This window comes from Lissotriton helveticus, chromosome 6 (genome assembly GCF_964261635.1).
Source record: "Lissotriton helveticus chromosome 6, aLisHel1.1, whole genome shotgun sequence".
NCBI lineage: Eukaryota > Metazoa > Chordata > Amphibia > Caudata > Salamandridae > Lissotriton > Lissotriton helveticus.
The window spans coordinates 997,762,213-997,774,576 of record NC_136067.1 but is presented as its reverse complement, the minus strand read 5'-3'; the positions used below and the strand labels follow the sequence as shown (position 1 = coordinate 997,774,576).

Sequence of the window (12,364 nt, the reverse complement as noted above, 5' to 3'; positions counted from 1 at the left end):
GGATGCCAGTGGTCTCAACACCTCCCCTGACCGTGGCATGTTGTTTCCTCCTACCGTGGCTATGGAGGAGGGAGCGTCATACGCAATGGTATTGCATAGGGCGGCCGAGGTTCTCAACCTCGAGCTTCCTACGGTGGCGGTCAGGACTAACCTCCTGACAGAGGTGCTTCCACCGGCTGCGAAGTCTTCGCAGCCCCTTCTGCCATTTAATGAGGTCCTCACCGACGCCCATTTGGGCACGTGGTCCAGGCCCAACACGGGGGCTTACGTGGACAGGATGATTGCCCGACGCCACTGCCCGGCTCCGACCACACTTTCCTTTCCCAACACTCCGCCCCGGAGAGCTTGGTGCTCCAAGCCTCCACTTCCAACAGGGGATGATCCTCCAGCCGAACCTGTGCAGCCTCCACCTCCTTGCGTGGAGATTGAGCGGCAGCAGTTGACGTCTTTCGACCTGCCTCCTGAAGTCTGCAATGTAATTCTGGCAGCCAGGCATCCCTCCAATAAGACGGTATACGCCAGTCCGTGGAACAAATTTGTGGCATGGTGCACAGCAAAGGCTGGTGATCCCCTCTCTGCCCCTCTTTCTGAGGCTCTTCTGTTCCTTCTTTCTTTGGCCCAGCAGGGCTCTGCTCTGGGAGCTATCAAGGCTATCTCTGAGCCATCATGGCCTTTCTTCGGCTTCTAGATCAGCCTTCCCTCTTCAAGTCCCCGGTTGTAAATAATTTCTTGAAAGGCATAACATCTCTTTCCTCCTATTCCTTTCGTTATGCCTTAGTAGGACTTGAACCTGGTTTTAACTTATTTAATGTGCGCTCCCTCTGAGTCACGTCACAACTGCCCTTTGAGGCTCTTAACTCTCAAAACTGCGTTCCTGGTGGCCATCACCTTTGCCAGACGAGTGAGCGAGCTCCAGCCGCTTTCTTCTAAGCTTCCTTTTCATTTTGTGCATCCGGACTAAGTTGTCCTCAGGACTCGACCATCCTTCCTGCCCAAGGTTGTCACTGCCTTCCACATCGGGCAGACCATCACTTTGCCCACCTTCTTTCCGCCTCTGCATCCTTCGAAGGAGGAAGAGAGGCTCCACCGTCTGGACCCAATACGTGCGCTCTATTTCTGTCTGGATCGCAACAAACAGTTCCGGGTGGATGATCAACTCTTTGTTGGCTACGGGTGCCCCAAGAAAGCTCGGGACGTACACAAACGCACCATTTCTCGATGGGTTATTTGGTGTTTTAAGGCATGTTATTCTCTGACTAAAAGGAGCCTCCGGTCGGGCTACGCGCCCATTCCACCAGGGCGACGGCAGCCACTACTGCCTTGGGAAGAAGAGTTCCTCTGAATGACGTCTGTCAGTTGACTACATGGGCATCGCTGAACACGTTTACAAAACACTACTGCGTGGACAGCCAAGTCCGGAGAGACGGCTTCTTTGGCCGTTATGTTCTCCAGGACTTTGTGGTGTGATCTCGGTTCGCAGACCCACCACCAGGGTTGGTATTGCTGGGGTATCTATTCTAAGGTAAGGAATCTATAACTAACGTGTTTCTTTCAGATGCACAAATTATGATGTATCTGTAAGGAACATTAGTTAGTTATGGATTCCTTACCTCCCCACCCATCCTCCCCTTTCTGCGACCTGATTTCTAGGGTTAAAGACATCCTTTCAGAGCCCCAGTTTTGTGCACCATGGTCCGTGTCTTGCATGGATCTGCGTTTCTGGCGCGGAAAGTCGTGTACAGAACTGACGTCAGCGAGCGAGGGCGGCGTATAAGTAGCTGCTGTGACGACACTCACCATGGATGCAGAGCTGACGTACGCCACCTTCCGAGGTGCAGAGGTACTGCTGATTAAAAAACTTTCTGGATCCAGTCTGATGCCTGGGGGTAATTCTAAGGTAAGGAATCTGTAACTAACTAATGTTTCTCACAGATAGATTGTTACCGAAGGTAAGTAACTTGTTCATCACTCTGCTGGACTATTGCTGCCCTGCTGTGCTGACCTGCTGACCTTTTTTCTCAGTGAGAAGGACTGGACCTGCATCTGTTGGACCCAGGACCCCAGAGTGATTCTAAGGACCAGTTGGCTGGCCTCCTGACTTGAGTATCAGGGACAGAAGGCTCCAGCAACCTTGACCACAACACCTGGACTCTGCCATCTGTGAGTCTACCCTGCCAAGCGGTGCCGTCTCAGTTCTGGACCTTCGAAGTAGGCTTAAGGTGCTTTGCCAGCCTCTGTTGACCCAGCAGGACCAACACATCTCCTATGCTGTGCGGCGCAACTCCAAGTAGAATTGACCCATCGCCACCATTGTGTGGGTCTCCTCCTTCGCAAAGACCTGCATCGCATTGCAGCCCTCCTCCTTATCGGAACCGCTGCTGGGTGCCACATCCTCGCCGCTGGCTCATATCGTTTGTTGACAGCAGCCTCGACCATGATGCCGACCTTTGCATTGCTGCCCTGCAGCTCCTCAGAACCCCCCACATCACCTCGACTGCAGAACACATATTTGATGCCGGAATCCGCATCGCAAGCCCTCATCTATGGCATTCTTGACGACAAAGCAGGACTGCACATAGCAACCTCGCCGTATTCTGAAAACTGATGCATCGCTTCAGCTACGCTGCACAACTTTGACGCGGACGCTTGCAATGCTCTGCAACCCAGGATTTAAGGTGCTTTGTTCAGCAGGCCTGATTGGGTCCATGTAGCCAGCTCCCGCTCCTCCGTGGTCAGACTGAACTTGCAACTTTACCCTCATCAGGCGGACCAGATATACACAGTTGCTGTTTTGTAGTTTTCGGTGAAATTCTCATTAATAATCTTTAAACTTGCATATCTGTGGCTCTGCTGATTGGATTTTTGTTGTTTTGGACTTTTTTATGTATTTAAAATCACTCTATTTTTCCAACATGATGTGGAATCCTTTTGTGGTGTGTTCTTAACTTTTTTACTGTCTCAAGTGTTGCACAAATACTGTACACATTGTCTCTAAATTGAGCCTGACTGCTCTGCGCCAAGCTACCAGAGGGTTGAGCATATGTTAATTTAGGGTTGGTTGTGCTTCACCTGCAAGGATTGTGTTTGCTGCTTGAACATGTATGACCCCCCAGTCAACCAACAACCCAATGTATTCCATTCCCACAACAGGATTACTTCCCTTTTACAAGTTTGTATGTTTTGGGCTCCTTGAGGTTTACAAACTGCAACTTATGTGGTCCAGTGATTTATGTCAACAGAACCGTATCAATATAGTCACCATCTCGTTCTTTCCTTCCCTTGTGATAGTTTGTGTTTTCTATGATCCTTTACATGCCTAGGTTTCATGTCATTTATTGAGCTCTGGCATTAGAATATTAGCTCACATCTGTCTTTTTGTGTACTGTTTGATATCCATGGAACACTTTTCATGGATGTTGATGCAATGTGGTACCGGATTCTTGAATCTTAATCTCCAGCACCATCTTAGTTCTATTAGTAGAACTATCCTAGTTTCAAATGTTATGCTCTGAGAGATCTGGAGGTATTCCGTCGAATGACTGTACATTCTTATTTAGTCTTAAGTTCTGTCTTGTCCTATTACTGTAATTACACCCTGTAATGTTTCACTTGTGCTCAGTGATATCTCAGATCTCCCCCTTCTATGGCTGATGCTGGGCTCTGTCTTTGCTCTCATGCATTGATTCTTACCTTGTGAGGAGACCTGGTATGTGCTCATCGAGATCCATAGACGACAATGTCTGTGAATTCTGTTGGACTTTGACAGCTGACACTTTAGTTTGTCTAGTCCCCGGCTATCTTTGGACTCATGCTTTGATAACTCCTGGGTGATGAGTTTAATATTTAATTCTTAGTGAGCTCTCCCGGCCTCACTTTGTGTGGCTATTACTGGATTATATAAACAAAGGGGTGAGATACCCAATATACCCTTGTGGGCTTGGGCGGATAATGTTGTATTGAAAAAATGCCTACAAGGGATTTTATTTTAAAGAATCAATCTCTGATAACAGACTATATGTGTCTCCTTCTATGTCTTATGAAATATAGAAAAGAAAGCAATCACTGTTTATTACACAAGTGATCTTTATTTAAGAAAAATAAGCGTCATTTGTCTTTCATATGTATTTGGTTTGGGTTGGTACAAATGAGATATAGGAATAAGTAAAAACTCTACATATTCATATGTCATATGCACTGTTTTGATACATGTACCCTTTCAACCTCATTTATTGCATTTATATAAAAACGTTTTCTTAATATCATATAGTTCCTGTGTTGCTTTCTTTTCTATATTTCATAAGTCATTGTTATTTGCATAAATAATTCGCAAACTACTGTTATAAATATTAATTAAATTGATACAGACATAGAAGGAGACACATTACTGGATTATGGTAGCTGTGAAATTCTTTTTTGTGCTCTTTCTAGGATTACCTGGTTCACAGGTCTCTTCGAATATCCACTGCTTTTTAAAATTTAACTGTAGTCTAATAAAGTAGCAAAAGAAATTCAAATGATTGAAAATAATTTATGGTGAGGTGAGCCCATCTCTGGTACCCTGCTACAGCTTCAAATGGTGATTACACATCTATCGCAAATGGTTTTGGCCCATACTTTTTCTTGTGTTGTACGTCACCCAGCACATATTTCTCTTCACCAGGCTGATCACGTTTCTCCCTGGCTTCACTGTTTCTCCCTGGCTTCACTGTTTCTCCTAGTATGTGCCACTTAATATCTGGTTTGAGCAGCGGTTCACACTTTTTCATGCTTGTAACTGACTTCCCATTGTGTTCTCACCCTTCATTTTAACTACATACCCCTCAAGTATTTGTTCAAAATTACACTCGTGATTTCCTGCTTAAAGATCCTTGTAACAATTTATCTTCTAAGCACTACATTTCTCTTTTTAAGCACTACTTTGCATTCCAGCTGTACTGGCTGATTTTCACAATTAAAAGTTGCAAATTCCTCTCCTAAACACCTGTCCCATACAATCCCCACAAAAAATACCAACCTAATCTTCAATGATATATTTTGGGCATAGATTACTCTTTAGGACTTAATGGAACTAGCCACCACCCCTTCCCTTAGTGACAAGTGCAACCAAGGATCTGGATTTTGAAATGATAGTGCTTACTACAGTCCTTTTGAAGCGGTTGGTTATTTTTATATTTTATTGTTTTTTGGTGTTTTGCTTCGTAACCACGTCAAGGTTATGGTGGTAGTGCATAACTATGTACTTTCAAATCCACGCCACAAAAAAGAGGATAGTGTAATGAACAATTCTGTCTCAAACCTTCTCCGAATAGAAGGTTGCACACTGCCTTGCAGACCTCTTTACTTTATTGGTCTTATTTATATACTGTATTTTTCAGCAGAACATTACAGTAAACGATGTGACTGTCGTTGGGCTGGGGTGATGCCCTTTTATAGTCTGGTGAGAGAGACCGCTTTTGTTTTGAAAGCTTCATGTAATTGATAAAAATACATACATATATACGCAAACATAAGAGGGGCTTTTGATCAGCCCTCTTTATCGATTAGTCCGTTCAACTGTCATTCACATATTGTATATCCCTGCATGGGCCAGTCGGTCAACCCACTTTGGTCATTGACTCCTTGCACTGTGATTGACAGCCCTTTTGTGGATCACTTGCACACCCATGTAAAAATTAAGCACACTTCAGTGCATTGTAGGCCAGTGGGCCAATGCATCTCTTTGGCGGTGCTTTTTTCTTTCGTATTCCTTTTTTTGTCATACTTGTATGTTTAAACTATGTCTTCAGGTTACAGTAATTCAATAGAAAATGTCCTTTTTGCCAGTAAAATACAGATTTTCCTTTGATGTCCATTAAAAAAAAAATGGTTTTCTATATGTGTTCTACGTACACGTGCATGATAGGCAGCACCTGTGCAATTCCATTAAAATATATGCACGTTATATATTTACTTTTTATTTAACCTTTTCTTTTGTTACAAACAGATAGATGGCTGCTATTTCTAGGCAACATGTTTTCTTTTTTTTCTAGTTTTATTTCTATGTCATAGGGTTTCAGCAAAAAAATGAACTATCACACCAGCTTGGTAGCGCTTGTGTTTGTCCTCACAAACCCATTCTTGCTAGAGGCCATAATGAGCTTCTAAGATGAAGTGAGCCATGGCAAACCGTTATGAGAAGGGCTAATTGGATGTTGATGCTATGTCAAACGACTTGGAGTTTACTCTTAAAGTGATGAGCTTGTATCCTGTATTTTGACAGATGCTCCTTTTGCAGAGCTCTGTGGTGATGTCGTTTGAGATACTGTCCTCACATTTTTTGTGAAGTGTTCCCAAAACCCCCAAATGCTGTCCCAGTGTTGTTGGTTTACATTTTAGGTTTCAGCTGTAACCGTGTGCATGCGCTGTATTAAATCGAGGCATGCTGAATCTGCTGTGTGGGCTTTCAGCCCGCCCATAGGCTTACCATTTGTTGGCACCATCTTAGCTCCATTTTTCGTTCTTCCCATTTGTCAAGGGCATGCTTACGTCCTACCTCTTCTGGCACACTCCCAAAGAGCACCGCCCAACTACTTTTAAATATACGCAGCGGCCATTTTCATCCATTGTTTCGGGACTACTTTTTTTTTTTAAGTGGGTGACCGGTCTTGCCACACTTTGAACGCTGGTGTTTTCATTTGCAAAAAAAACGGGTTTGTTTATTTTTTTAATATTTTATACTGGCTCTTGTTTGCTCCATGGCTGTGCCCACAGGGGTTTCATCCACTACTTCCTGCTGTGCACAGGACCTGCAGCCTCCAGCACTGCCAGATTCCATCGTCCCAGCACCACACCTCCGCAGGGCTGCTGCCAGCAAGGCCGCTGCTGTTGCTCAGTTTGCTGCAGATCATCCTGGGCTTCTGCATGGTGGCACACCACTTTCGGGACGCTGTGCCTCAGCAGCTCCCTTCTGTGTGGGCTCCTCATTGAGCATTCTCACCATAGTGTTGGGAACCCACTGTAGTACCGGCAGTAACATCAGGGAATTTCGTGCAACAAGCTCCTAATCAATGCAGTATTTAGTGCTTTGGACACGGTACCTCTTCTCCGAAGAGGAGTCGTGAACACAACCCATTAGAGTGCCTTGAAAAGTCTGCTTCCTCTATTGAGGGGATCAGGTTCTATTTGTTTAAAGTTGCCTGTTGACTATAATTTACCAATGCTGCCATGCCTCAGTCCTGGGCTTTGAAACAATTCACTTCAAAGTACGCGATATAGTAGTCCATGTTTAAACATATTTATTGGAATATAAAGGCGATTTTCATAAATGAAGTGACACCAAAGAGCAGTGCTTTATGCAGTTAACAATTATTTTACAAGGCAACCAAACTCAAGTAGTGTCAATAATAAAGTGCTTCTTGCATTGCCCTTTTAGGTACTCCCATTACAGAGATAGATTGGCTATGCCAATGCTTGTTAAATAGTGGGGTTTCATGCAGAGAACTAATGCATAACTATGCTGTTAATTCTGGTTAGTGATATTTTTTTCTTATTCATTACTAGCGCCAGCATCCTTTCTTGGCTGAATTCAGCTTGAGCGAAGACACATTTTTATAAGATCTGAGATATACTTAGCTCTACAAATAGGACCCATAATTGTAGTGGGCGTATGCGTTTGTGTGTGAGTATGTATATACTAATTGGGGGCAAAAACAAGGACCTCTTGCTGCAAATGTAGATTCCTAGGGCAAGGAAATTACACAATTAAAAAAAGAACCCCGAGGCAACTATAGGTCTATGACAATTTACAGACCTGGTGAACTCCGAACATGATATTAGGGACTCAGTGTACACAATATCTAATTAAAAATTCATTTATTTAATACAAAGTTTAGAAATCATTCTAGTACGTGTATCGTCATTTTCCTAGTAACATACATATAACAGCATCTCAACTTAACTTACAAAAGACAGAGTACAGTGAATAACAATGGAAGTATCAACAAAAAACAAAGAAGCAGATAATCATGGTATATTGGTTAAAGATTGCCATCTCCCTACTCGCTGTGTCCTGTTAACGTTACCATTCGGTAAGTTTGTGGCATCCATTTACAATATGGTTATTCAGCTATGTATCTTTGGGAGTAGGGTCTTTTGGTAGCTCATATCTCTACTTAGATGTCCTCATCTGGCACTAGGTACTCCTCTTATTCTACGACACACATCATGTACATATTAGGCACAATAAGTTTCAGGTAAAGGGCATTTATCTAGCTCACCACTCTTTCTCATTTCTTTACTCTTGGAGACCGAAGGTGTTTATGATGTAAATGACTGGTTGAGTGCGTTACCGTGGAAATAAACGCATCCTTGGAATTGGGCACACTCACTGGGTTCGTCATAAGAAGACAGACTCCACTGTGGGTTACAACATTCAATTAATTTATTCAAAAACTTTCTTAATTGATTGTCATAAGTTCATGTGTTTCAGTTTTTTAGTTAGATCATATGAATCATTGCTGACGAATTCAAGAATACACCAAAAGTGCTCCAATGCATTTCGGGCAATAGATGCCCTTTTTCAAGGAGCTCTGTGAACGCAAAATAAAAAAATGCTTTTACCATTCAAAACATAACGTTGAAAACATTGCATGAGATACGTTTACATTTCAAGTGTAACAGCATGCCTTATAGCCCAATGTGTGGATTCAAGGGGATGGGGGTGTTTGGTGTTGTGGGAAAAGAAACCTTGAGGGAGGGGGGTTTACGGAGGGAGAACATGAGGAAATGTGGGATTTTGCGAGCGGAACACTTACGTTTCCGGATCGTAGCAAGTTGATTGACTCGTGATCTGAGAAGAAATTTAAGCAGTCTGTTATAAACAGTGCCGGCCCAACGTTGCAAAAGTTAATTAATACGTGGGTCTTGGTTGGAGCTCCAACTTACTTGAAAATTTTCGGTGTGTGGGTTCTGGATATTCCGTGTGGGTCGCGTAGGGCTCACGGAGTAGGAGCGGAGTTCGGGGATATTTAAATGGTGATCAGCTGGGCTGAAGGGTGGTCACGTGGGGAGTCGTGGAAAGGGTAAGAGGACAAAGTGGTTGTAGCGGCCATCTTGGAAAGGGATCCCAAAGGGAGGATGAATGATGGTGAGATGTAAACAAATGCAATCATATACCTCGGGCTTTATGAACAAAGGATACAAGGTAAAACATATGTACCAACAAGGGTAAGTGTTCTGCTCGCAAAATCCCACATTTCCTCATGTTCTCCCTCCGTAAACCCCCCCTCCCTCGAGGTTTCTTTTCCCACAACACCAAACACCCCCATCCCCTTGAATCCACACATTGGGCTATAAGGCATGCTGTCACACTTGAAATGTAAACGTATCTCATGCAATGTTTTCAATGTTATGTTTTGAATGGTAAAAGCATTTTTTTATTTTGCGTTCACAGAGCTCCTTGAAAAAGGACATCTATTGCCCGAAATGCATTGGAGCACTTTTGGTGTATTCTTGAATTCGTCAGCAATGATTCATATGATCTAACTAAAAAACTGAAACACATGAACTTATGACAATCAATGAAGAAAGTTTTTGAATAAAATTAATTGAATGTTGTAACCCACAGTGGAGTCTGTCTTCTTATGACGAACCCAGTGAGTGTGCCCAATTCCAAGGATGCGTTTACTTCCACGGTAACGCACTCAACCAAATATTAAACACGACGTATCCGGCCGGTTGCGTCTCTTGGCGGAGCACCCGAAACTTCAACAAAACGCATCAACTACGTAAAACTCCAACCAAACAAACAGCTGTGCGCCGCGCCTTTATTGTTATCTTTATGATGTAAATGACGTCATTGTCTTTTTAACTCTTAGACCTATAGTTGCCTTGGGGCTCTTTTTTCAATTGTGTTTTCTTTTTCAATTGTATACTAATTGGGGAGCATTACCTTTCTGTTAATGAACTTCTACTGAGTACTCTAGGTACAAAAGAGTTCTATGTGATTTTTTAAACACATCTCAATGCTGCTGATTTAACTACAGAGGCTGGATTTTGCTCTTTTTAGACGAAGGAGGGAAGTTTGTTGTGCTCCTAGTTAAAATTACAGGCCATTCAGTTGTAAACTGTTAGTGATGCAAAAGATCTGAATGATTGCTCTTGTCAAATTCGAGCACTCACCTGCAGTTTTTCTTCTGTCTTTTCTCAAGGCACGCGTTCTGTATGACTTTGCTGCTGAACCGGGCAACAACGAGCTGACTGTGAAAGAAGGGGAGCTTGTCGTGATTACTAACAAGGTAAGGTAACACATTTTAACTTGTAGAACTGTGTTTAAACTTTCAGGCCAAAATAGCTACCAAAGGGACAAGTATGTTATCAGTATATTTATTTTGTATTTTTGTTGTTGTGTGCATTCTCACCCAGTGCCCCTCTCTTACGACATCCTGGTCTGTTCTACGTGGTTGTCTTCTCCTGTAATGAAGGATCTACAGCCTAGAGAGGGCATATGAGGTGCCATCCCATAAGCTTGTTTTTTAGGAAACCAGGAGTTTGGCAGCTGAATGTAGAAATACCTGTAAGATCTGTTGTGGTATCTTACAAGCAGGTGGTCTAACTGTGGCCCTAGAGACTTTCTGTCAGGTTCAGCATGACTAAGACAGGCTTTTACTGCATCAATCTAATGAGGCTTTGCAGCATATTAAATCAGCTTATAGTTGATCCATTTGATAATAGCTGTATACATGTTTGCACATGTGGATAGGATAAGGGCTGAAGGGCCAATTATTTGGCATTTGGAAACCAAGATTGAAGTAAAGGTGCAGTTTACTACTAGCTCCCTTAAGCATAACACTATATATATATGATATATATGGTCACTGGAGAACATAAAAGCAGCCATCTATTTCGCTCCTATTTATTTATTAAATTGTTATGTTGCTGTTCACATTTGATACCAGTGCACACAAGGCAAAGAGGCTCATCTAAACCTTTACATAGAAGAATAATTTAACAACAAAAATCAACCTGCAATTTGGCATCTTTAGATTAAAAGAATAAAGGACATCCAAATTCTATTTATTTAATTGCACGGGAAAATTTGCGTGAAGTACCAACAATAGATGGGAAAAGGTTGTCCGGAAGAGTTGAGTAAAAGAAATTAGGTTTTCTTGTTGCCTTAGTACGAGAGTGAGATTTTTGCAAAGCAAAAGAGCAGCTCCAATCACACCGTTTGAGCCACTCTGTGAGAGCTGAGCATTGTTGATTGCAGACACATTGCTCCTGAGGATGTCTACAAACCAGTGATAATTCGCCATTACTGAACTGAAGTGTCCACCTAGGGTTAATGCGAAGCGGGACTACAAGACCTCTGGGCTGCGGAACCTAACAGTGAGAGAGACAGGCAGTGGTTTAGACTAATGGGTAAAGGTCCCAAGGCTGTCAGAAGAAGATGGGCAATGACTTGATTCCCCTATAACTAAGGAGGGTGTCCTTGTGGCCATTAAAAACGACACTAGCGTCAGAGTGATTCTGCTACTTGCTCTTTAGACATGTATGCAATGTCCCCAGACAAAAACAAGGGCAACTAGGGAGCTCGCACCCTTATACAAATGCTCCTAGAATAGGGGGCATTGGGCATGGTGTTTTGCTCATTTTCACAAAAGTCAACAAAACTGGGGAGAGGTGGTTTTTTAGGGTTTGGGTTGTGAATCTGACATTCTAGAATGCCTGGGAGAAAGAGCTAGGTTAGCGAAACAATTAAGGGGTTTCATAAGGCGTGTGCTGAATACCTTTGGAGGAGGAATAATCAGGATACGGGACTCCTAGAGTACACTCTGGCCGAGGGAGGGAGCCTAGGAGTCCTGAATATTTTGAGATATTATTACCACGTACTACAGGTAGGCTACCTCAAACACAGGACAAGAAAAGAGAGGGATACAGTGTGATGCGTTATAGACCACACACTTTCTGTATGTATGCTGTGACAGGGGGGAGCTGTTGATGTGGACATTGCTGAATGCTTGGGGGAAAGCGCTAGGCATACAACTGGTTGATGTGTGGTTGGTCAATATATTTTTGAAGGCAAAGAACTTTGCTTGTTGGTAGACAATACTCCTGACAACTTTCATGCCATCGACCTCTCCTGATCAATTTGCATATTAGATGGGCTGCAGGGAAAATTAGTCACTCACTTACATCCTTTGGCCTTGCCCCAGGATGGCGGGGTTGTGCTAGGATGTACCCAAAACAATTGAGGAGGCGCAGATGTTCAGCCCTAGTGATGCTGGGGTCGAGTCCACTGGGAACCACATTGGAGGCAGACTGCCCAATGCATTTCAAGCAAGGTTCATGCCCATCGCTCTACCCAGCTCTTTAGAGTTATGAATAT

At 43.2% G+C, this 12,364-nt stretch overlaps 1 protein-coding gene across 2 annotated transcripts in view; it reads left to right on the top strand.

Annotated features, from left to right (window-relative positions):
* Positions 1 to 12,364, top strand: part of SNX9 (sorting nexin 9) — an 884,063-nt gene that overhangs the window by 262,627 nt on the left and 609,072 nt on the right. For both annotated transcript variants that reach the window (XM_078648636.1, XM_078648635.1), the window contains exon 2: positions 10,188 to 10,274. In XM_078648636.1, the coding sequence (XP_078504762.1) occupies positions 10,188 to 10,274 (87 nt within the window). The remainder of the gene's footprint in view (positions 1 to 10,187; positions 10,275 to 12,364) is intronic.